This window comes from Mus musculus, chromosome 4, assembly GCF_000001635.26.
Source record: "Mus musculus strain C57BL/6J chromosome 4, GRCm38.p6 C57BL/6J".
NCBI classification, from domain to species: Eukaryota; Metazoa; Chordata; class Mammalia; order Rodentia; family Muridae; genus Mus; species Mus musculus.
The window spans coordinates 88,370,734-88,393,363 of NC_000070.6; the positions used below are offsets into that span (position 1 = coordinate 88,370,734).

General features: G+C 41.8%; 1 protein-coding gene across 4 annotated transcripts in view; it reads left to right on the forward strand.

The window, feature by feature from the left end:
• Focad (focadhesin) overlaps window positions 1-22,630 on the forward strand; it is a 316,392-nt gene that overhangs the window by 276,114 nt on the left and 17,648 nt on the right. For all 4 annotated transcript variants that reach the window (XM_030253421.1, NM_001081184.1, XM_011250013.2 and 1 more), the window contains 2 exons: window positions 22-102; window positions 21,226-21,354. In XM_030253421.1, coding sequence (XP_030109281.1) covers window positions 22-102; window positions 21,226-21,354 — 210 coding nt within the window. The remainder of the gene's footprint in view (window positions 1-21; window positions 103-21,225; window positions 21,355-22,630) is intronic.

Here is a 22,630-nt window from a genome sequence, read left to right on the forward strand (position 1 = left end):
GATCGTTTTCTGCCTCCACAGTTCCTACTGACTACAGCTATTTGCCCGAAGGCAGTTTTATTAGAGCAGCCATTGGTTTCTTCATCACGGGAGGAAAAAAAGGCAAGTGAGCACATTTCTTGGATTTTACCGTTCTTTCTTCATGTTCTGTAAGCTGTGTGCCTTAAGCACGCCTCTGTAAAATCAGACAATCAAATCTGAAGGGGCGCGTGTTGTCTTGTGCCAAACCATCTTCCTAGATGACGAGGAAGCTAGTTAAGGAATTGGTAGGTAAATATGCAAGCTGTGTAGTCTCATCGTGGGTGGCTCTGTGCAAATTCTGTCTTCCATTTAGTCATTCGTAGAGTGCATCAAGCACACACACTGCTTTTTCTGTCAGTCTCACTAGCAGTGTAAGTCATTGGTGTAAGTAGAGAAGGCACATCCAGGTGCCCATTGTATCCCAGGCCTGGCTGGGAAGTAGCCCTTGTCCCTGGCCTTGTCTGATCATTCTGTGTTGCTGAAGTCATGGGATCTACCTCCTGTTTCTAGCCTGTGATTTTTCTTGACACACATTTATCCTGCTATGCTCCTGGGTTGTGGCCATCAATGTTAGAAGATAGAGGTTCAGTGCCTTTGTTAAACAGGAACCAGATAACTCCATGTGAGTTCCTAAAGAGGAGCTCTTTAATGACGTACGTTTTCAGAGTTGTGAGGAAGAAGTGTAGGCTGTTAGAACTGTGTGTGTCCTGGCTCAAGTGCCAGCTTCACAAATGTGATTGTCTTAGAGTGATGTTCACTTCTTCTATTCTTTCCTGTCTGGGCAAAATCACTGACTATATGATAGCAAGACCATTGCTATTTTAATTTTTTTTTTAATGCTTTAAAGTAAATCAAAATGAAAAACTGCAAGAAATCTGGAAAGAGCGATTTGATAAATATATTACATGGCAAAATAAAATCTTTCCATTGAAAAAGAAAGTATCATTGCTTGGTGTGTCCCTGGAAGCAGCCATCCCTGGGGCTTCAAACCAGGAACTGTCTTTATAGCTTGTCTCCTTTAGTCTCTGGAGTTTACAATGTATACTTATTTTAGGGTTGTGAGTTAGCACTGTTTGCTTTTAATTTTTCCATATAAAAGTTGACATATGATTTATCATTATAATAATTATTCTCTATAAACACATATAATGGGTAAATTAGTTTAATGATTGTATTGCTATGAATTATATGATATTAAAGTACATATAGTAGAGATATTTTCATTATGAGGAAGTTGAATTCTTACACAGCCAGAATAATGTTAGCACCATATATTTTTGCTGTAATTTTATTAAGTTGTTCCTTGTTAGCTTATAAACTTTAAAAATCATTATAATGTGAGAGAAATCAACATGAGAAGCGAAGTAAAAACTGAGATCAAATCAAAGCCTTCAGAAAAGTTTTTTCTTTTCCTTTTCTAGCAAATAAAATATCATTTTGCCCTCCCAGACCCAGATCCACATTTCTTGGGAGAAATAAATTTTCTCCGAATCTTTCAGGGGTTCTGGCTTTACTGTGCCATGCTTGCCTGTGATTTTTGAAGCCCTGGCTCTGCTCGGAGGCTGGAAGCTCAGTTGGTACTGAGATGCTGTGGTATGCAGCCTTGCTGGAAACTGCTGTACAGCAGCAGCCTGCTAGAGCATTGAAAACGGCCATCTTGCCAGTTGGATTTTTGGCATTTTCAGGTTGTGGGAGAGGGCTGCCTTCCTGTCAGGTTTGCTGACTAGATTCAGAGGAAAATCTATTCAGCCCACACACTACTAATGATGACCCTAGAGGAGCGGGGGGCCGTGGGAGGCTGACCTCAGCCTCCAAAGCCCATTTACAAAAACAAAACCAGCGCCTGCTCTGTGGGACTAAATGGGATGGCCAAGAGCAGAGGTGTGCATGCAAACGAGCGCTTTCTTCTTCAATATGCCCAGCTCATTTGAATTTTAATAACTCCCTTCTGAAGGAGCTTTTGAGTTTAACTGTCTGGATGTCACTCACCAGAGCCCAGTGGGGCTGCTGATAGGAAGGATGACAACGTCAGTGAACTCTTTTGAGGAAGAGATAGTTTTTGAGAATAAAAACCATGCTTGGTACAGGCACAGGATAGACCAGTTCAGGACTGACACAGCTCCATCGCCTCTGTGGGCTATTTTTAAATTTAATAACTCACAAGAAAAAAAGTGAAGGGTTACATGTGATCCACACATACGACAGAATAAGAGTGACAGAGGTTTCCTGCACAGCCCATGGCATCGTCAGACTGCTTTCTGAGGCTTAGGGCTTACATGTTTTGTATTCGCACCTTAATAGACGCATGATATTAGAGCGGCCATTACTGCATTGCACTCCTCAGCCATACCGAGTCGGCAGAACACCTCTGGTTTTTAAGAGATTGAGTTCCTGGTTTTGAAAGTGACTGTGTCGTTGTCTCCCAGGTGGCACTGCCTTCTCTGATATGGCCCTTCTATCTGGTGCGTGGTTCCTTAAGGCATCATTCTGAGTTACTGTGGGAATTTCTTGACAGTGCCAGCCTTAGTGTCTTTGTTCAGAATTGAATTCCTCCTGTCATAGCTTTTTTTTTTTTTTTTTTTTAAACACACAAGGCCACTCCATAGCAGACGCTGGTCTTGAACTGACTATGCCGGTAATAAACTCAATATGTGCTAAAGCTAGCCTTAAGCCTCTGATCCTTCTCCTGCACCCCCAAGTGCTGAGAGCACAGGCATGGGCCAGCACACCCAGCTCTAATCTTGAGTCTTACAATTTCCCTTTTTCTACTCCTCCTTCAGTTTTTTTGATCTTTTATGTTTTTTCAATTCCATACCATTTCAGACTTCACCAGTATTTTATCCACTTCTTTAAGAAAACATTCTTTTTGATGCAGGTATTTCTATATAACAGGAAGGTTTCTGTTGTCATTGGAGAACATGACCAAAGCTTTCAAAGCTCATACTTTTTATATTAGGCTTTGAACTTAATAGCATAAAGTGTTATCTGAGCAAGGTATATGAATATCTGTAGTATAATGACTGGCATTTCCTCTGATATCACATTGATTGGTGATCTATGAAGATAAGCTTTGGGCTTATACACAAATGATCTGAATTCATATTCTTAATCATTTTTGGAATTTCAGTCATTTTGGACTAGAGTAAGATTTGTTTGTTTAGGCAGTATCTAGAAGAATTTCTGAATTCCTGGATATACTCTAAATGATATTAAAAGGTTGGTTTTATTATGAAATTATAGAATTGGTTATGAAACAGAATGCCTTTTTTTTTGTTTTGTTTTGTTTTTGTTTTTCAAGACAGGGTTTCTCTGTGTAGCTCTGGCTGTCCTGGAACTCACTTTGTAGACCAGGCTGGCCTCGAACTCAGAAATCCGCCTGCCTCTGCCTCCCAAGTGCTGGGATTAAAGGTGTGTGCCACCACTGCCTGGCTCAGAGTGCCATTTTTAATATTTTTAATTTTTAATATTTTACCCATACAATTCTGAAACATTACTACAAATGCACACTTGTGTCTAGCACTGACTTTAAAAATGACTTAAGGGAGCAGAAGGGCTCACACCTGTAATCCCAGTGCTTGAGGGGTTGAGCCAGGTGGGGTTTGGAGGCCATCTTGGGATATATAGTAACCTCCAGACTGGCCAAGGCTATAAAGGGAGAGTAGCCTAACCCCTGCTCCTGTAAATGAGCACAGTTGTCATTTATCTTCTGTGACAGGAGACATGGAGGACATAGGAAAAGCACAGCAGTGCAGCACTTTCTTGATATTTGTCAATATCTCAGAGCTTTCCTGTAGGTTTGTTATTTATTTAATTTGTTAGTTAATCAATTAATTTAGATACCATCGTATGTACCTAAGGATAAGCCTTGAACTAACTGTGTAGCCAAGGATGACCTTGAACTTCTGACCTCAAGTCCTGGCACATTAGGCACGTGTCCCCATGTCTGACTTATGGGATGCTGGGGCTCCAGCCCGGGGCACACAGCATGGTGTGCAAGTACTCTCCCAACTGAGCTACATCCTCAACTCTTAATGTCTTCTTTCAATCATTATTAAACTATTCTTAAAGGGAAAACCCACCCATCAATCTATAATTCTCTTTAGATAGTATTTAAGAATATTTGTCAACTTACTACTTTTATTCATGTACAAATTTTACTTTTTAAAATATTTGTATGTGTGTGATGGCTAAACTTACCAGCTTGACACACCTGTAAAAAGGGACCCTAAATTAAAGAATTGCCTCTTAGATTGGCCTGTGTGCATGTCTTTACAACATTTTCTTGATTATAATTGATGTATAAAGTCTCAGCTCACTGTGTGCAGTACCGTCCCTAGGTATAGGCCTGGACCGTATAAGATAGCTCCATGAATGTGAGCCATTAAAAAAGAAGCCAGTAGTAGCATTCCTGCATGGACTCTGCTTCAAGCTCCTACCTTAAGATCCTGCTTTGGGTATGGCAGTTGATAGACTGGGACCTAAAAACTGATAAGAACCATTTCTTCCTCAAATTGCTTTTGGTCATGATGTCTTTCACAAAGCAACAGAAAGTAACTAGAATCATATACTTTGTATTTTTAATTAATAGTTCTCAATTTCACGTTTGTCACCATCATTATCACTCATATATGACTGTAGCACATCCCATCAAGGGGCAGGCAAAATGGCTTAGTGTGCAAGGCAGCTTGACACAAAGGCTGACAGCCTAAGTGTGATGCCCAGAACCCACACGGAAGAAGAGAACTGACTCTCAAAATTTGTTCCCTGTTTTTTTGTATGCCTGTGCTTTTTTGAATATACACAATAAATAAGTGTAATTCATACTTCATCAAGTTGATATATCAAAATTAGTCATTCCTCTATGGGTCATTTTAAAGTATCTGTTTAATGAATATCTCTATCCAGGTGGATTTCTCTCTTGTACTATAGTTTTTCTTATGGTAAATTCACAGCAGTTTATTAGTGGGCAACGTGTGAAGATTTGTTAATTAGAAGAATGGCATGGCCTCTTTAAAGGTTTATGTTTGTGTGTGTATGCATGTGTCTGTCTGTCTATATGTATGTATGTATGTATGTACATCCATGTCAGTGTCATTGCCTACTGTGTGTGTGGAATTGCCATGAAGCTGGAGTTAAGGACAGCTCTGAGCTGCTGAGTGTGTGTGTGTGTGTGTGTGTGTGTGTGTGTGTGTGTGTGCGTGTGCGTGTGTATGTTAGGAATAAAACTCAGATCCTCTGGAAGAGCAAGCCCTCTTACTAAGCTGTCTCTCCAGACTCTGGCATGACCCTTCAATGCTGCAAAAGGGTTATGAACCCTGAAGGAACTCATACAGGCGTCTGAGCACTCAGGTTTCTATCCCAGTTTTGCTGCTTGCAGCATATGTAAATTCAGGCAAGCCGCTTAAGCTTATTAGTCTTAGTTCTTTGCATAAAATTGAGAAAATGGAACAGGCAGAAGCACAGAGGCGCTGAGGCAGCACCCTGTGTGGGCCGGGGACAGCCGGCCACCTTCCGGACCAGAGGACAGGTGCCCACCCGGCTGGGGAGGCGACCTAAGCCACAGCAGCAGCGGTCGCCATCTTGGTCCGGGACCCGCCGAACTTAGGAAATTAGTCTGAACAGGTGAGAGGGGGCGCCAGAGAACCTGACAGCTTCTGGAACAGGCAGAAGCACAGAGGCGCTGAGGCAGCACCCTTTGTGGGCCGGGGACAGCCGGCCACCTTCCGGACCGGAGGACAGGTGCCCGCCCGGCTGGGGAGGCGACCTAAGCCACAGCAGCAGCGGTCGCCATCTTGGTCCGGGACCCACCGAACTTAGGAAATTAGTCTGAACAGGTGAGAGGGTGCGCCAGAGAACCTGACAGCTTCTGGAACAGGCGGAAGCACAGAGGCGCTGAGGCAGCACCCTTTGTGGGCCGGGGACAGCCGGCCACCTTCCGGACCGGAGGACAGGTGCCCGCCCGGCTGGGGAGGCGACCTAAGCCACAGCAGCAGCGGTCGCCATCTTGGTCCGGGACCCGCCGAACTTAGGAAATTAGTCTGAACAGGTGAGAGGGTGCGCCAGAGAACCTGACAGCTTCTGGAACAGGCAGAAGCACAGAGGCGCTGAGGCAGCACCCTTTGTGGGCCGGGGACAGCCGGCCACCTTCCGGACCGGAGGACAGGTGCCCGCCCGGCTGGGGAGGCGGCCTAAGCCACAGCAGCAGCGGTCGCCATCTTGGTCCGGGACCCGCCGAACTTAGGAAATTAGTCTGAACAGGTGAGAGGGTGCGCCAGAGAACCTGACAGCTTCTGGAACAGGCAGAAGCACAGAGGCGCTGAGGCAGCACCCTGTGTGGGCCGGGGACAGCCGGCCACCTTCCGGACCGGAGGACAGGTGCCCACCCGGCTGGGGAGGCGGCCTAAGCCACAGCAGCAGCGGTCGCCATCTTGGTCCCGGGACTCCAAGGAACTTAGGAATTTAGTCTGCTTAGGTGAGAGTCTGTACCACCTGGGAACTGCCAAAGCAACACACTGTCTGAGAAAGGTCCTGTTTTGGGCCTTCTTCTTCGGCCAGGAGGAGGTCCAAATACAAGATATCTGCGCACCTTCCCTGTAAGAGAGCTTGCCAGCAGAGAGTGCTCTGAGCACTGAAACTCAGAGGAGAGAATCTGTCTCCCAGGTCTGCTGATAGACGGTAACAGAATCACCAGAAGAACAATCTCTAAACAGAGTCAACTATAACTACTAACTCCAGAGATTACCAGATGGCGAAAGGTAAACGGAGGAATCTTACTAACAGGAACCAAGACCACTCACCATCACCAGAACCCAGCACACCCACTTCGCCCAGTCCAGGGAACCCCAACACACCTGAGAACCTAGACCTAGATTTAAAAGCATATCTCATGATGATGGTAGAGGACATCAAGAAGGACTTTAATAAATCACTTAAAGAAATACAGGAGAACACTGCTAAAGAGTTACAAGTCCTTAAAGAAAAACAGGAAAACACAATCAAACAGGTAGAAGTCCTTACAGAAAAAGAGGAAAAAACATACAAACAGGTGATGGAAATGAACAAAACCATACTAGACCTAAAAAGGGAAGTAGACACAATAAAGAAAACTCAAAGCGAGGCAACACTAGAGATAGAAACCCTAGGAAAGAAATCTGGAACCATAGATTTGAGCATCAGCAACAGAATACAAGAGATGGAAGAGAGAATCTCAGGTGCAGAAGATTCCATAGAGAACATCGGCACAACAATCAAAGAAAATGGAAAATGCAAAAAGATCCTAACTCAAAATATCCAGGAAATCCAGGACACAATAAGAAGACCAAACGTACGGATAATAGGAGTGGATGAGAATGAAGATTTTCAACTCAAAGGTCCAGCAAACATCTTCAACAAAATTATTGAAGAAAACTTCCCAAATCTAAAGAATGAGATGCATATGAACATACAAGAAGCCTACAGAACTCCAAATAGACTGGACCAGAAAAGAAATTCCTCCCGACACATAATAATCAGAACATCAAATGCACTAAATAAAGATAGAATACTAAAAGCAGTAAGGGAAAAAGGTCAAGTAACATATAAAGGCAAGCCTATCAGAATTACACCAGATTTTTCACCAGAGACTATGAAAGCCAGAAGAGCCTGGACAGATGTTATACAGACACTAAGAGAACACAAACTGCAGCCCAGGCTACTATACCCAGCCAAACTCTCAATTATCATAGAGGGAGAAACCAAAGTATTCCACGACAAAACCAAATTCACGCATTATCTCTCCACGAATCCAGCCCTTCAAAGGATAATAACAGAAAAAAACCAATACAAGAACGGGAACAACGCCCTAGAAAAAACAAGAAGGTAATCCCTCAACAAACCTAAAAGAAGACAGCCACAAGAACAGAATGCCACCTTTAACAACTAAAATAACAGGAAGCAACAATTACTTTTCCTTAATATCTCTTAACATCAATGGTCTCAACTCGCCAATAAAAAGACATAGACTAACAAACTGGCTACACAAACAAGACCCAACATTTTGCTGCTTACAGGAAACTCATCTCAGAGAAAAAGATAGACACTACCTCAGAATGAAAGGCTGGAAAACAATTTTCCAAGCAAATGGTATGAAGAAACAAGCAGGAGTAGCCATCCTAATATCTGATAAGATTGACTTCCAACCCAAAGTCATCAAAAAAGACAAGGAGGGACACTTCATTCTCATCAAAGGTAAAATCCTCCAAGAGGAACTCTCAATTCTGAATATCTATGCTCCAAATACAAGAGCAGCCACATTCACTAAAGAAACTTTAGTAAAGCTCAAAGCACACATTGCGCCTCACACAATAATAGTGGGAGACTTCAACACACCACTTTCACCAATGGACAGATCATGGAAACAGAAACTAAACAGGGACACACTGAAACTAACAGAAGTGATGAAACAAATGGATCTGACAGATATCTACAGAACATTTTTCCCTAAAACAAAAGGATATACCTTCTTCTCAGCACCTCATGGTACCTTCTCCAAAATTGACCACATAATAGGTCACAAATCAGGCCTCAACAGATTCAAAAATATTGAAATTGTCCCATGTATCCTATCAGATCACCATGCACTAAGGCTGATCTTCAATAACAAAATAAATAACAGAAAGCCAACATTCACATGGAAACTGAACAACACTCTTCTCAATGATACCTTGGTCAAGGAAGGAATAAAGAAAGAAATTAAAGACTTTTTAGAGTTTAATGAAAATGAAGCCACAACGTACCCAAACCTTTGGGACACAATGAAAGCATTTCTAAGAGGGAAACTCATAGCTATGAGTGCCTTCAAGAAAAAACGGGAGAGAGCACATACTAGCAGCTTGACAACACATCTAAAAGCTCTAGAAAAAAAGGAAGCAAATTCACCCAAGAGGAGTAGACGGCAGGAAATAATCAAACTCAGGGGTGAAATCAACCAAGTGGAAACAAGAAGAACTATTCAAAGAATTAACCAAACGAGGAGTTGGTTCTTTGAGAAAATCAACAAGATAGATAAACCCTTAGCTAGACTCACTAAAGGGCACAGGGACAAAATCCTAATTAACAAAATCAGAAATGAAAAGGGAGACATAACAACAGATCCTGAAGAAATCCAAAACACCATCAGATCCTTCTACAAAAGGCTATACTCAACAAAACTGGAAAACCTGGACGAAATGGACAAATTTCTGGACAGATACCAGGTACCAAAGTTGAATCAGGATCAAGTTGACCTTCTAAACAGTCCCATATCCCCTAAAGAAATAGAAGCAGTTATTAATAGTCTCCCAGCCAAAAAAAGCCCAGGACCAGACGGGTTTAGTGCAGAGTTCTATCAGACCTTCAAAGAAGATCTAACTCCAGTTCTGCACAAACTTTTTCACAAGATAGAAGTAGAAGGTATTCTACCCAACTCATTTTATGAAGCCACTATTACTCTGATACCTAAACCACAGAAAGATCCAACAAAGATAGAGAACTTCAGACCAATTTCTCTTATGAACATCGATGCAAAAATTCTTAATAAAATTCTCGCTAACCGAATCCAAGAACACATTAAAGCAATCATCCATCCTGACCAAGTAGGTTTTATTCCAGGGATGCAGGGATGGTTTAATATACGAAAATCCATCAATGTAATCCATTATATAAACAAACTCAAAGACAAAAACCACATGATCATCTCGTTAGATGCAGAAAAAGCATTTGACAAGATCCAACACCCATTCATGATAAAAGTTCTGGAAAGATCAGGAATTCAAGGCCAATACCTAAACATGATAAAAGCAATCTACAGCAAACCAGTAGCCAACATCAAAGTAAATGGAGAGAAGCTGGAAGCAATCCCACTAAAATCAGGGACTAGACAAGGCTGCCCACTTTCTCCCTACCTTTTCAACATAGTACTTGAAGTATTAGCCAGAGCAATTCGACAACAAAAGGAGATCAAGGGGATACAAATTGGAAAAGAGGAAGTCAAAATATCACTTTTTGCAGATGATATGATAGTATATATAAGTGACCCTAAAAATTCCAACAGAGAACTCCTAAACCTGATAAACAGCTTCGGTGAAGTAGCTGGATATAAAATTAACTCAAACAAGTCAATGGCCTTTCTCTACACAAAGAATAAACAGGCTGAGAAAGAAATTAGGGAAACAACACCCTTCTCAATAGCCACAAATAATATAAAATATCTCGGCGTGACTCTAACGAAGGAAGTGAAAGATCTGTATGATAAAAACTTCAAGTCCCTGAAGAAAGAAATTAAAGAAGATCTCAGAAGATGGAAAGATCTCCCATGCTCATGGATTGGCAGGACCAACATTGTAAAAATGGCTATCTTGCCAAAAGCAATCTACAGATTCAATGCAATCCCCATTAAAATTCCAACTCAATTCTTCAACGAAGTAGAAGGAGCAATTGGCAAATTCATCTGGAATAACAAAAAACCGAGGATAGCAAAAACTCTTCTCAAGGATAAAAGAACCTCTGGTGGAATCACCATGCCTGACCTAAAGCTTTACTACAGAGCAATTGTGATAAAAACTGCATGGTACTGGTATAGAGACAGACAAGTAGACCAATGGAATAGAATTGAAGACCCAGAAATGAACCCACACACCTATGGTCACTTGATCTTCGACAAGGGAGCCAAAACCATCCAGTGGAAGAAAGACAGCATTTTCAACAATTGGTGCTGGCACAACTGGTTGTTATCATGTAGAAGAATGCGAATCGATCCATACTTATCTCCTTGTACTAAGGTCAAATCTAAGTGGATCAAGGAACTTCACATAAAACCAGAGACACTGAAACTTATAGAGGAGAAAGTGGGGAAAAGCCTTGAAGATATGGACACAGGGGAAAAATTCCTGAACAGAACAGCAATGGCTTGTGCTGTAAGATCGAGAATTGACAAATGGGACCTAATGAAACTCCAAAGTTTCTGCAAGGCAAAAGACACTGTCTATAAGACAAAAAGACCACCAACAGACTGGGAAAGGATCTTTACCTATCCTAAATCAGATAGGGGACTAATATCCAACATATATAAAGAACTCAAGAAGGTGGACCTCAGAAAATCAAATAACCCCCTTAAAAAATGGGGCTCAGAACTGAACAAAGAATTCTCACCTGAGGAATACCGAATGGCAGAGAAGCACCTGAAAAAATGTTCAACATCCTTAATCATCAGGGAAATGCAAATCAAAACAACCCTGAGATTCCACCTCACACCAGTCAGAATGGCTAAGATCAAAAATTCAGGTGACAGCAGATGCTGGCGAGGATGTGGAGAAAGAGGAACACTCCTCCATTGTTGGTGGGATTGCAGGCTTGTACAACCACTCTGGAAATCAGTCTGGCGGTTCCTCAGAAAATTGGACATAGTACTACCGGAGGATCCAGCAATACCTCTCCTGGGCATATATCCAGAAGAAGCCCCAACTGGTAAGAAGGACACATGCTCCACTATGTTCATAGCAGCCTTATTTATAATAGCCAGAAACTGGAAAGAACCCAGATGCCCCTCAACAGAGGAATGGATACAGAAAATGTGGTACATCTACACAATGGAGTACTACTCAGCTATTAAAAAGAATGAATTTATGAAATTCCTAGCCAAATGGATGGACCTGGAGAGCATCATCCTGAGTGAGGTAACACAATCACAAAGGAACTCACACAATATGTACTCACTGATAAGTGGATACTAGCCCAAAACCTAGGATACCCACGATATAAGATACAATTTCCTAAACACATGAAACTCAAGAAAAATGAAGACTGAAGTGTGGACACTATGACCCTCCTTAGAAGTGGGAACAAAACACCCATGGAAGGAGTTACAGAAACAAAGTATGGAGCTGAGATGAAAGGATGGACCATGTAGAGACTGCCATATCCAGGGATCCACCCCATAATCAGCTTCCAAATGCTGACACCATTGCATACACTAGCAAGATTTTACTGAAAGGACCCAGATGTAGCTGTCTCTTGTGAGACTATGCCGGGGCCTAGCAAACACAGAAGTGGATGCTCACAGTCAGCTAATGGATGGATCACAGGGCTCCCAATGGAGGAGCTAGAGAAAGTACCCAAGGAGCTAAAGGGATCTTCAACCCTATAGGTGGAACAACATTATGAACTAACCAGTACCCCTGAGCTCTTGACTCTAGCTGCATATGTATCAAAAGATGGCCTAGTCGGCCATCACTGGAAAGAGAGGCCCATTGGACACGCAGACTTTGTGTGCCCCGGTACAGGGGAACGCCAGGGCCAAAGGGGGGGAGTGGGTGGGTAGGGGAGTGGGGATGGGTGGGTAAGGGGGTCTTTTGGTATAGCATTGGAAATGTAAATGAGCTAAATACCTAATAAAAAATGGAAAAAAAATTGAGAAAATGATTGCCTCTTCATTGTAGAGTTTTTGAAGGGTTATTAGGCTATATAGTGGTAGCTAGAAATCTTTAGTTGTAATATCCTATTATAAAACAGAGCAACATACATAAAAACCAATGATAACAATAAAAATTTAAAAATTCAGGTATAATATGATGCACTGAATATGATTTGTTGTCGTGTTTATTTCAGTGTCAGAAGATATGAACATTTTTGCATGTACTTACTATATTTTAAAATTAAAATTTAGAGTAGTTTTCAAACTAACTTTATTGTTGTATGTATATGTGTGTGTGTGAGAGTGCAGGCACATATATGTGTGTGGATCCTGGGATCAAATGAAAGTTGTCAGGTTAGTGTGGTAAGTATTTTTACCCACTGAACCATCTCTTTGGTTCAGAATTTTTTATTTAATGTTTGTACTTGTTTACATTTTATTCTAATAAATAAATAAATAGATAAATAAAATACAGGAAAGTTACAAACTGTCTCTTTTCTTTAACTGTAAGAAAGATCTTCCATATCCCTTTCACCTAGAAACCATAGTTCAGTGCTTCACTAAAATCCATAGGCCTCTCATAGGAAGGGAGAAATGTGTAGTGTGTGCTGGTTGTTATTTCGCTCCAGCCTTCTAAATCCAGGCAGTTCCTCAGCCCTGTCTCTCTTTACCTGGTCATGTTTTACAACTAGAGATGGTTATTTCATAGAGCATCCTTCAGGTTGGATTTGTCTGGTGTTCCCCATGTTAGAGTCAGGACAGCCACCTTTGCCAAGAGAATCCCAGAAAGGATTTCTGTTCTCACTGCACCCATCAGGTGAGATGCACTGTTCTTCCTCCTCCCCTGTCGGGTTAAACCTAGGGCTTACTTAAGAGTATGGCACCTAGGCTCCTCCTCAAGAGGTCACTCATTTTCCTTTATCATCATTAAATATTTGCATGGAGACACTATGAGGCTGTGTGTGTGTGTGTGTGTGTGTGCACATGTACATATGTGTGTGTGTGTGTGTGTATATATGTATATATATATATACACACACACACATATATATATTATATAATATAACAGTAATATATATATTACTGTTCTTTCTGTTTTCAGTCACTGGTTGGGTGTTTATTAATGTACCTCATCTAAGTTATTGTTATAAGCCTGGGGTATAGGTCCAGGTAACCTATTTTTTTGTTTTGTTTTGTTTTTCAGAGAAAGGTATTTAGAAACCAAGGTCTGGGGCAGAGCCTTTCTCCTGGGATAATTATCACTGTTTTCTGAAATGTCAATTAGGAACTGTTCTCTTTCTCTTTTTTATATTTTGCCTATTTTTACAACAAAGTGTATCTTTAGCTTTACCTGTGTCTAAGCTGTCTGTGTTACAAATTCATACTCATATTTGCAGTTCTTCAATACCATTATACTCCCCGCCTCTCTCCACAACTGTGTTCTGGACTGTGGTAAACCTGCTCATTATTCTCAGCCTGTGTGCTCATTTGATCAGTCCACCTATGTGAAACCAATCTCCCACCCACTCTGGGCCAAACCCTATCGGGTTGCCTTTCTCATCAGGTTCTGACCTTTGCTGGCAGCCACTCTGCTTGGTGGCCTTCCTGGTGCAAGGGCTTAGGGTATTTTTGGTTTTGCTATCTCTGATGTTGGTGAGGCTTTTTCTCCTAAGATAGAGTACTCTACCAGCTTTTAGTATCTGGTGTTTCAGAATCAATTCTTTTCAACAACTGTATTGATTGTCATTTCTGGTCAGAGGCAAAGTATTTGGTACTTTCTACAAACAAGCCATCCTATAATGTTGTCTGCCTGAATTCTCTATGGACTTCATCCATCCTTTCGACATTCATCTAGACATCTTTTATTCTGCTGAGGGAAGATTGGATCTTCATTAATGTCCTCTGATTAGACTTATGTCCTGTATCATACTTCCTGTACCTTTGTGTGTGTGTGTGTGTGTGTGTGTGTGTGTGTTTTATATATGTGCCATTACTTACGTGATTATTCATAAATTTTTGTTTCACGTCTGCCTTTTTCATTAGACTATACTTTCTTCAATGAGCAGGAAGAATGCCTTAGAACAGACTACTCAACATGTAATATCATTCAAATATTTGATCCCTATCATGTGGATATATTTACACCAAAGACTATTATTCTAAGCTGAGTTAATTCGTCTCCTGCAACAGTGAAGATGGAGAAGTTAAATGTCTGTAACATATACCTGATGGAGATTATGTACCCCATATGTTAGCCCATTTGTAGCCAGACTTTTCATGTAGTAATTACGCTGTTGCACAGTCCTCTGTGTAGCCCATGTACAAAAGATAGTGGGTCCTATTGTAATGCATTGTGCTCAGCTATGCCATTCATAACTTTGGGGCTGTCAGCTGGATGAGGGCTGCGAAGCAGCTTTACATTAGGGTTTTAAAACATCTGGATCTTTTTGACAAGTACCCATAGGCACTCTGAGCTTCAAGTTCAGGACATTCCAGTGGTCATGTTACCAAAGGCACTTATCTGAAGGACAAAACACTGAAGTAAAGGACCTGGTGATCCCCATCGTTTGTATTCTTCTGTTCCTTTTTCTTGCTCTTCTCCCCAGATGCATGTAACTACCAAATATCCTCTCACTCCTCACTGTTACTGAGAATGTCTCTAGCATTCCATTGCCTGTCAGGATGGGTTCCTTCCAAACTCAGAGGAAATTTTCGTGTGATTCTCATCATGCTTCTCAGTGCTGATGCCCTGCCCTTTTAACTGTGAAAGATTTACTGCACTGTGGCATACCTCTGGGCATGAAGTGCAGCCCTGTACTCCATTTCACAGGCTGTCTCTGACACTTGCCAGCATCTCAGGTCAACTTAATGAAGGCTGGAGTAACATGCACATACAGGGCCGGCCGTGCCAGGACATCATACACATAGAGTGTAGTCGGTGCTGGAGCGACATTTACATGCAGTGCTTTAGTCAGTCCAGAGTAACATACGCATACAGTGTGTTTGATGCCAGGGCAGCATGCACATACAGTGTAATCAATAGTTAGTTGAGACACATGCACATACAGTCAGTGTTGGAACAACGTGTAGTCAATGGTGAAGTTCATCCCACCAGAGTTGAGCTCATTATCTCAGCAATAAAGCATAAACAGTGCTCATATTTCACATAGGGTCCTTGTATGACAGAAGAAGTTGAATCCTTTCTCCAGGTTCCTTAAGTCTTTTGGAAACTACAAATTTTCCATAATGCATTCTACTGGAAGACTCGGAATACAAGCTATGTAATTTCAAAAGTATTTGACATAAAATACTGAGACTCCAGAATAGATGTCTGCTTATGAATTAAAGACTTCCAGTACAGATTTACAATGTATGCCTGTTTACCAGGACATTACTATCAATGTGTACCAGAAGGACCTTTACAAAGCAAATTAGAGGCTAAAGAGATTGCTCAGTAGTTAAGAGCTCTGAGTAAGAGCTCTGAGTACTCTTGGGAGGACCCAGGTTTAATTTACAGCACCCACATCAGGTGGCTCCACTACCCATAACTCAAGCTCCAAGAGTTTCCAACACCTCTGTCTTCAACGTCACCTGCGTTCATGTATATGCACATGCCCACACATAGATACTCATAATTAAAAATACAGTAATGGCTTAAAAAGAAAATTACTTTTTGTTGCACGAAATCAGACTTCAATTTATCTCCAGAACTGTTAAGGATTCTTAGCACAAATGTGTTACCAGAATGGACTATGTACAAAGCTAACCAGTTTAAGATGACCTGTCTCAGTCAGTTATCATCACACCTGGATTCACATTTTTTTTTGGTCCTCTTATTAGAAAATAGGTTCATAAGCATAATGCCTATTTGCCTATTTTGTCTTGTTCAATTCTGTGTCTGTTGCTGGAAAAATCTTCAGTATCTAATACACAGTAAACACTTGGGTGCACATGTTTATAAAATGTCTTGGTTTTCTTTGCAGAAAGTCTTCTAGAAACAGCAATAGTTATGCCCCTCATAAGACTTGCTAGAGTCCCAGTATTATATCTCTGGGTGGGATGGAAATCAAGCATCAGTTATTGGATGCCAGGTAGTTTAGTGGGTAGCTAGGCTTAGAAAGCATTGCTGCTTTGGTGGGAATGAGAGTCAGAAACATAGGGTTAAATTCTGTATTGAGGTAGGTAGAGATTTGTATTATCAACTTAGAATTACATAGAAGAGCTTATACAGCTTGGTAATGGTGGCGCACGCCTTTAATCCCAGCAATTGGAAGGCAGAGGCAGGCGAATATTTGAGTTCTAGGCCAGCCTGGTCTACAGAGTGAGTTCCAGGACAGCCAGGGCTAAACAGAGAAACCCTGTCTCAGAAGGAAAAAAAAAAAGATGAACACAAAATCTTATTTTCATAAGCATTTATTTCAAGAATAGAAACATGGTGCATATTCTCTCTCTCTCTCTCTCTCTCTCTCTCTCTCTCTCTCTCTCTCTCTCTCTCTCTCTCTCTCTCTCTCTCTCTCTCTCCCTATATTTGTCTATGTGTGCATATGATGGCTGTGTTTGTGTGAGGGGCTGCGGATGCCATAGCACCTGTGTAGAAATCAGAGAATAACCTTAGGGGTCAGAGTATCTCTGGTATTCTGAAGTTTGTGCACTCTAGGCTGATGAGCTGGGAATTCCACCTCCTATTTTGCAGTAGATATGCTGGGATTATAGATACATACTACTCCATCTTGATTTTATGTGGGTTGCAGGAATCTGAGCTCAAGTCATCAAGCTTAGCAACAAGTGCCTTTATTATTGAGCCATCTTCCTGGCCCCGTGATACACTTGTAATTGGAAGAGTATGGAACTTGCTATACATCTGCAGTTTTTATTTGAATGCTTATTTTTAACTATTTTGGAGAGTCATCACTGAGATACTGAAATAGTGACTTTGTTATACAGCTGAGCTGCCTTGACAAGCTTGCTGTCTAGTTATGTGATGCCCTCCATCCTGTTATAATGCAGCATAATGGTCTTCCCCAGATGATGGCATCAACCTCTTAGATGTTTCAGACTCCAGAACTATGCTGCTCTCTGAGCTTAGTTCTCCTTTTCAATGACCCGGTCCGTGGGTCAGTCAACAGGGTCTGCAAGGGAGAGAGTGGGGACAGAAGGGCAAGAGACACAAAGAATGGAGACAAGACAGTCTGTCTGATCAAGTCTCAAGTCTCATTTATTGAAAGGCAACTATAGGTATATAAGCACAAGCTGGGGAGTGCACAAGTCCAGGATGTGTTTCAGAAAAACAAGATGTTATCAGGGTGTGTTCAGCTGTGGTGGACTTCTTGCAAAAATATGCTAGGAAAATAAGTCTCTCGTCAGGGTGGAAAAGTACCAACCTGTAAGTAAATACCCCGAGATGGCTGCGGAGATGATAGCTGCTTTCTGCTAGGAGTTGGCTCCCAACAGGTCCCCCTTTTTAAATGTTTCAAAAGGGAAGGCTGGGAAACGTACAGAAACTGTGTCTGTCTTAGGTTGGAACAGACCCTAGCTCCCTTTCCCATCTCTGGACACTCAACATTTTGACCCCTACCTCCACTTATTTCTTTTTTTTTTTAAAGTCTATCACTGGGCAGTTTTTATTCATTGTTATTATACAATTAACACAAATGAGGCATACCCACAAAGAAAAATAAGGTGCGCATTACTGGTCAAATTGGTAAAACTTGGTAAAATTGCAACCTTACTTAGCTTTAAACCTGAATATCACACAAATTTTCAGAGACCAACTACAACAGAAATTATTTCACACATTTTTACATGAGAGTAAATACAACTACGTTATAAACATGATGATGTTTCAACCATCGATGGACCACATTTACAAAAGTGGTTCCATAGGATTTATTTTAGCTGTTGGCACTGTTGATTCTTTAGTTTTTGTATGTAAATTCTTTAATAATGTTCCCACCATAATGACCCTGTCAAATGGCATATTTCAGAATATATCCCTGTTATTATTCATAGCATTAATAAATAGTCATTAATCAATTAATAAGTAATCTGTAAATAAGCACCCCATAATAGGTCTATGGGAAAGGTTGACCAAGCAGACCTATACTCAGTCCTACTTCCCATGTGTGTAGAATGTAACCTCCATTATACTTATATCATGGAAAAGAATGTACTTTTGCTTACCTTAATATTAAAGTTAGAATGCACAAGCTAATTTTTAAAAATGAAATATCATCAAAAGTAGATTCTGTCACCTCAAGGCTCAGACACTATAAAGAACTTACATGATTCCCTAGGTCTCCCCTTCCCCCAACATCTCATTTTATAGGATATGAAGTAGCAGAATTGTGTAATGGACAGTGGGATTACTGTCGCTTCATGATATACACCTGCACACTAGGTTCCTTCTACTTGCATTAGATTTCAGAGCTAAATCATTATTGCAGCAGAGCCTAGCACTTCAACAGATTTGATCCTACAAAAGCCAACGATGAACCAGTTCTTAAATACCATAGACACAATGCCAATAATAGCAACAAAAACAACAGATACAACTAATTCTTCTCCTCTATATCTGTGGTTTGTATTCTTTTTCTCCTATCCCTCTGCTTTTCTCCCCGTCTACTCTCAATTCTCCTTTCTCCCAAGCTTCTCCTTTCTTCTAGTGTGATGAACCTCTGTCTCCACCCTTGCTAAACCCTTTCACAAGGTCAGCTTTTCCCTCCTGGTTCCCTGCTTCTTCTCCACCCACCCCTAACCCAAGTTTCTCCTTTCTGTATTGTGATGTAGCTCTCCTTTCACCCTTGCTACCTGTCTCAAGATTGGTTTTTCCCTCCTGATTCCCTGCTTCTCCTTTCCCCTCAGCCTCTTTTTTCTGTGTTGTGATATAGCTCAGCTTTCACCCTTGCTACTAGTCACAAGGTTGATTTTCCCTCCTGGTTCCCTGCTTCTCCTTTCCCCTCAGCTTCTCCTTTTTGTGTTGTGATATAGCTCTGCCTTCACCCTTGATACTGGTCACAAGGTTGGTTTTCCCTCCTGGTTCCCTGCTTCTCCTTTCCCCTCATCTTCTCCTTTTTGTGCTGTGATATAGCTCTGCCTTCACCCTTGATACTGGTCACAAGGTTGGTTTTTTCCCCTCCTGGTTCCCTGCTTCTCCTTTCCCCTCAGCTTCTTCTTTTTCTATTTTGATATAGCTTTGCCTTCACCCTTGCTACTGGTCACAGGTTGGTTTTCCCGTCCTGGTTCCCTGCTTCTCCTTTCCCCTCAGCTTCTTCTTTCTGTATTGTGATATAGCTCTGCCTTCACCCTTGCTACTGGTCACAGGGTAGTTTTCCCGTCCTGGTTCCCTGCTTCTCCTTTCCCCTCAGCTTCTTCTTTCTGTATTGTGATATAGCTCTGCCTTCATTCACCCTTGCTACTGGTCACAAGGGTTGGTTTTCCCCTCCTGGTTCCCTGCTTCTCCTTTCCCCTCAGCTTATTTCTGTATTGTGATATAGCTCTGCCTTCACCCTTGCTACTGGTCACAAGGTCAGGTTTTCCCCTCCTGGTTCCCTGCTTCTCCTTTCCCCTCAGCTTATTTCTGTATTGTGATATAGCTCTGCCTTCTCCCTTGCTACTGGTCACAAGGTCAGGTTTTCCCCTCCTGGTTCCCTGCTTCTCCTTTCTCTTCAGCTTCTCCTTTATGTAGCTGGGGTTTTTGTCTAGCTGACACACTCTTCTGCTTTCTTTCTTTCCCACTGACTCATTGGCTTTTGTTAGTCTCGCTCTGCTTCTCCCCCTTTCTGAGCTTCTCCTTTCCAGGACAGTGTGACCATCACTGACTCTGCCTGCACTTATGGTGTTTTTCCCATTTCTTGAGCTTCTCTGTTTTTCAGCTTTTCCCACATATCAGCTCTCTCACCTCTGCAGCCCCTCCCAGATGCTGATGCTGTGGCTTTTTTGCTGATGTAGTTTCTAGTTTTCCCCTGGCTTCTCTTTCTGCTGATGGTGGTTTTCCTTTTGCTGCTGATTCTGCCACCATTTCTTCTTGTTGTCTACATTTTTCTGTATCTATGTTTTCTGTATTTCTTCATTGTTCTGTGGTTCTATGTAGCATTACTTTTACCTGCCCATTGTTATGATTGTCCCTGCCTTTTACATCTACATGTTAATACTCTAGCATCTCAGGTTATCAGCTTTAAATACCTCCCTCCCAACATGAGGACCAATATTAAAGCGAGAGGTAGCTGATTAACATATGGAATAGCTATTTCTCCCTAGGTGCTCAACTCTAGAGCAGGCACTGTGGCTTAGAAGCAAAAGAAGGTTTTTGCTATTTTTGTTTATTTGTTTCTAAAACAAAAACAAGTGGTAGGTGATGGGTGTGATGCTTTAGAGCCATAGTGGGTAGAGGTATTCCATAGCTCCTCTAAGGTGCTGAGTGTGCAGCCCTTGTCTATACTGCTGTAAATGTATTAAATTCCATACCAAGAGCAATGGGACAATAATGAAGACTAAGTCATTGTTTTTAAAAAAGCTAGGCAAAGAGACATGGAAATGTAGAAGATAGTTAAGATGTGTGTGGTATGTCTAACACAAAGGAGAAGATTGGAGATAATATCTGAGAACAGGGGAACAAGGTTTGTAGCAAATGGAGTGGGATTCAAATTGTAACATTGGAAAGTTGGTTGTAACTAAAGATCTGGCATTAGAGCCTTTGGCTGCAAAAGTAAAAAACAGTTCTGCTTTCAGTTGTAACAGCCACACAGGTGCTTTGCTAATTCTTTTCTTTTCTGTTGTAGGTCCTGAAGCTGTGCCTCCATCCCTTCTCAAAGTAGTGATGAAACCCATAGCAACTGTTGGGGAAAGCTACCAGTACCCTCCTGCAAACTTGGCCGCACTACTCTCTCCTCTTATGAGGCTAAACTTTGGTAAACATCAAGTGTTTTGGGGTTTTCAGGCTATGCTCTTAGGAATTGGCCTGAATAAAATAAAAAAGAAAAATTAAAAAAGCAGATTTTGTGTCACAGTTGACAGTGACTGGTAGATTTACTGTATCTTGTGAATGATTATCTTGCATGCAATAACTGAGTTTCACTGAGTCATTATAGGGGAGGATGAGGAGGAAGAGTTCTAAAGACATAGACGTTGTAGTTTTACTGCTGGAACAGACACCATGACCAAAGCAAGTCTTATAAGGACAGCATTTAATTGGAGCTGGCTTATAGGTTCAGAGGTTCCGTCTGTTATCAAGTCAGGAACATGGCAGCATCTAGGCAGGCATGGTACAGGAGGAGCTGAGAGTTCTACACCTTCATCTGAAGGCTAGTGGAAGACTGAATTCCAGGCAGCTAGGATGAGGTCTTAGAACTGACACCCATAGTGACTCACCTACTCCAACAGGGCACACCTTCTAATCGTGCCACTCCCTGGGCCGAGCATATACAAACCATCACAGCAGTACAGTGACACATGACTATAATCCCAGTGCTGGGGGAAAAAAAAGAAAATGACCCCTTAAGTGCTGGAGAGCTGGCTCCGTGCTTCAGAGCACTGACTGCTCTTCCAGAAGACTTGGGTTCAATCCCCAGCAACCACATGGCAGCTTGCAACTGTCTAACTCCAGTTTCAGAAGATATCACACCCAGACCCAGACATACATGCAGGCAAAACGCTGATGCACAAAAAGTAAAAAGAAAAAAATGGTTAGAACTTGTAAAAGAATGAAAGGAAGGGAGGGAGGAAGGGAGGGAGAGGATGAAAGGAAGGAAGAGAGAGAGAAGGAAGGAAGAGAAGGAAGGAAGGAAGGAAGGAAGGAAGGAAGGAGAGAGGGAGGGAAAGAGGGAAAGAGGGGAAGAGGGAAAGAGAGAAAGAGAGATAAGGAAAAGAAAGGAAGGGCCCCTACAGACTTACCTATAGGCTAACTTGATAGGCCATTTCTCAGTTGGGGTTTCCTCTTGTCATATAACTTGAGTTTGTGTCAAGTTGGTAAAAATGTAACTGACACACCAGATAGAAGGTTCCCTATGTGCTGAACATATGCTGCATAATGGGATGGGGTGGGGGTGGGGGACACTAGGTGATTTGCAGCTAGTGTGTTCTCCTATTTCTAAGTAGTATTCGGGTGCCCAGATTTCTTTAGAATGTCAGAGAGTTTCCCCCGGTAGTGTACAGGAAATAGGACTGTGATTCTAGTGGGCATGCTCT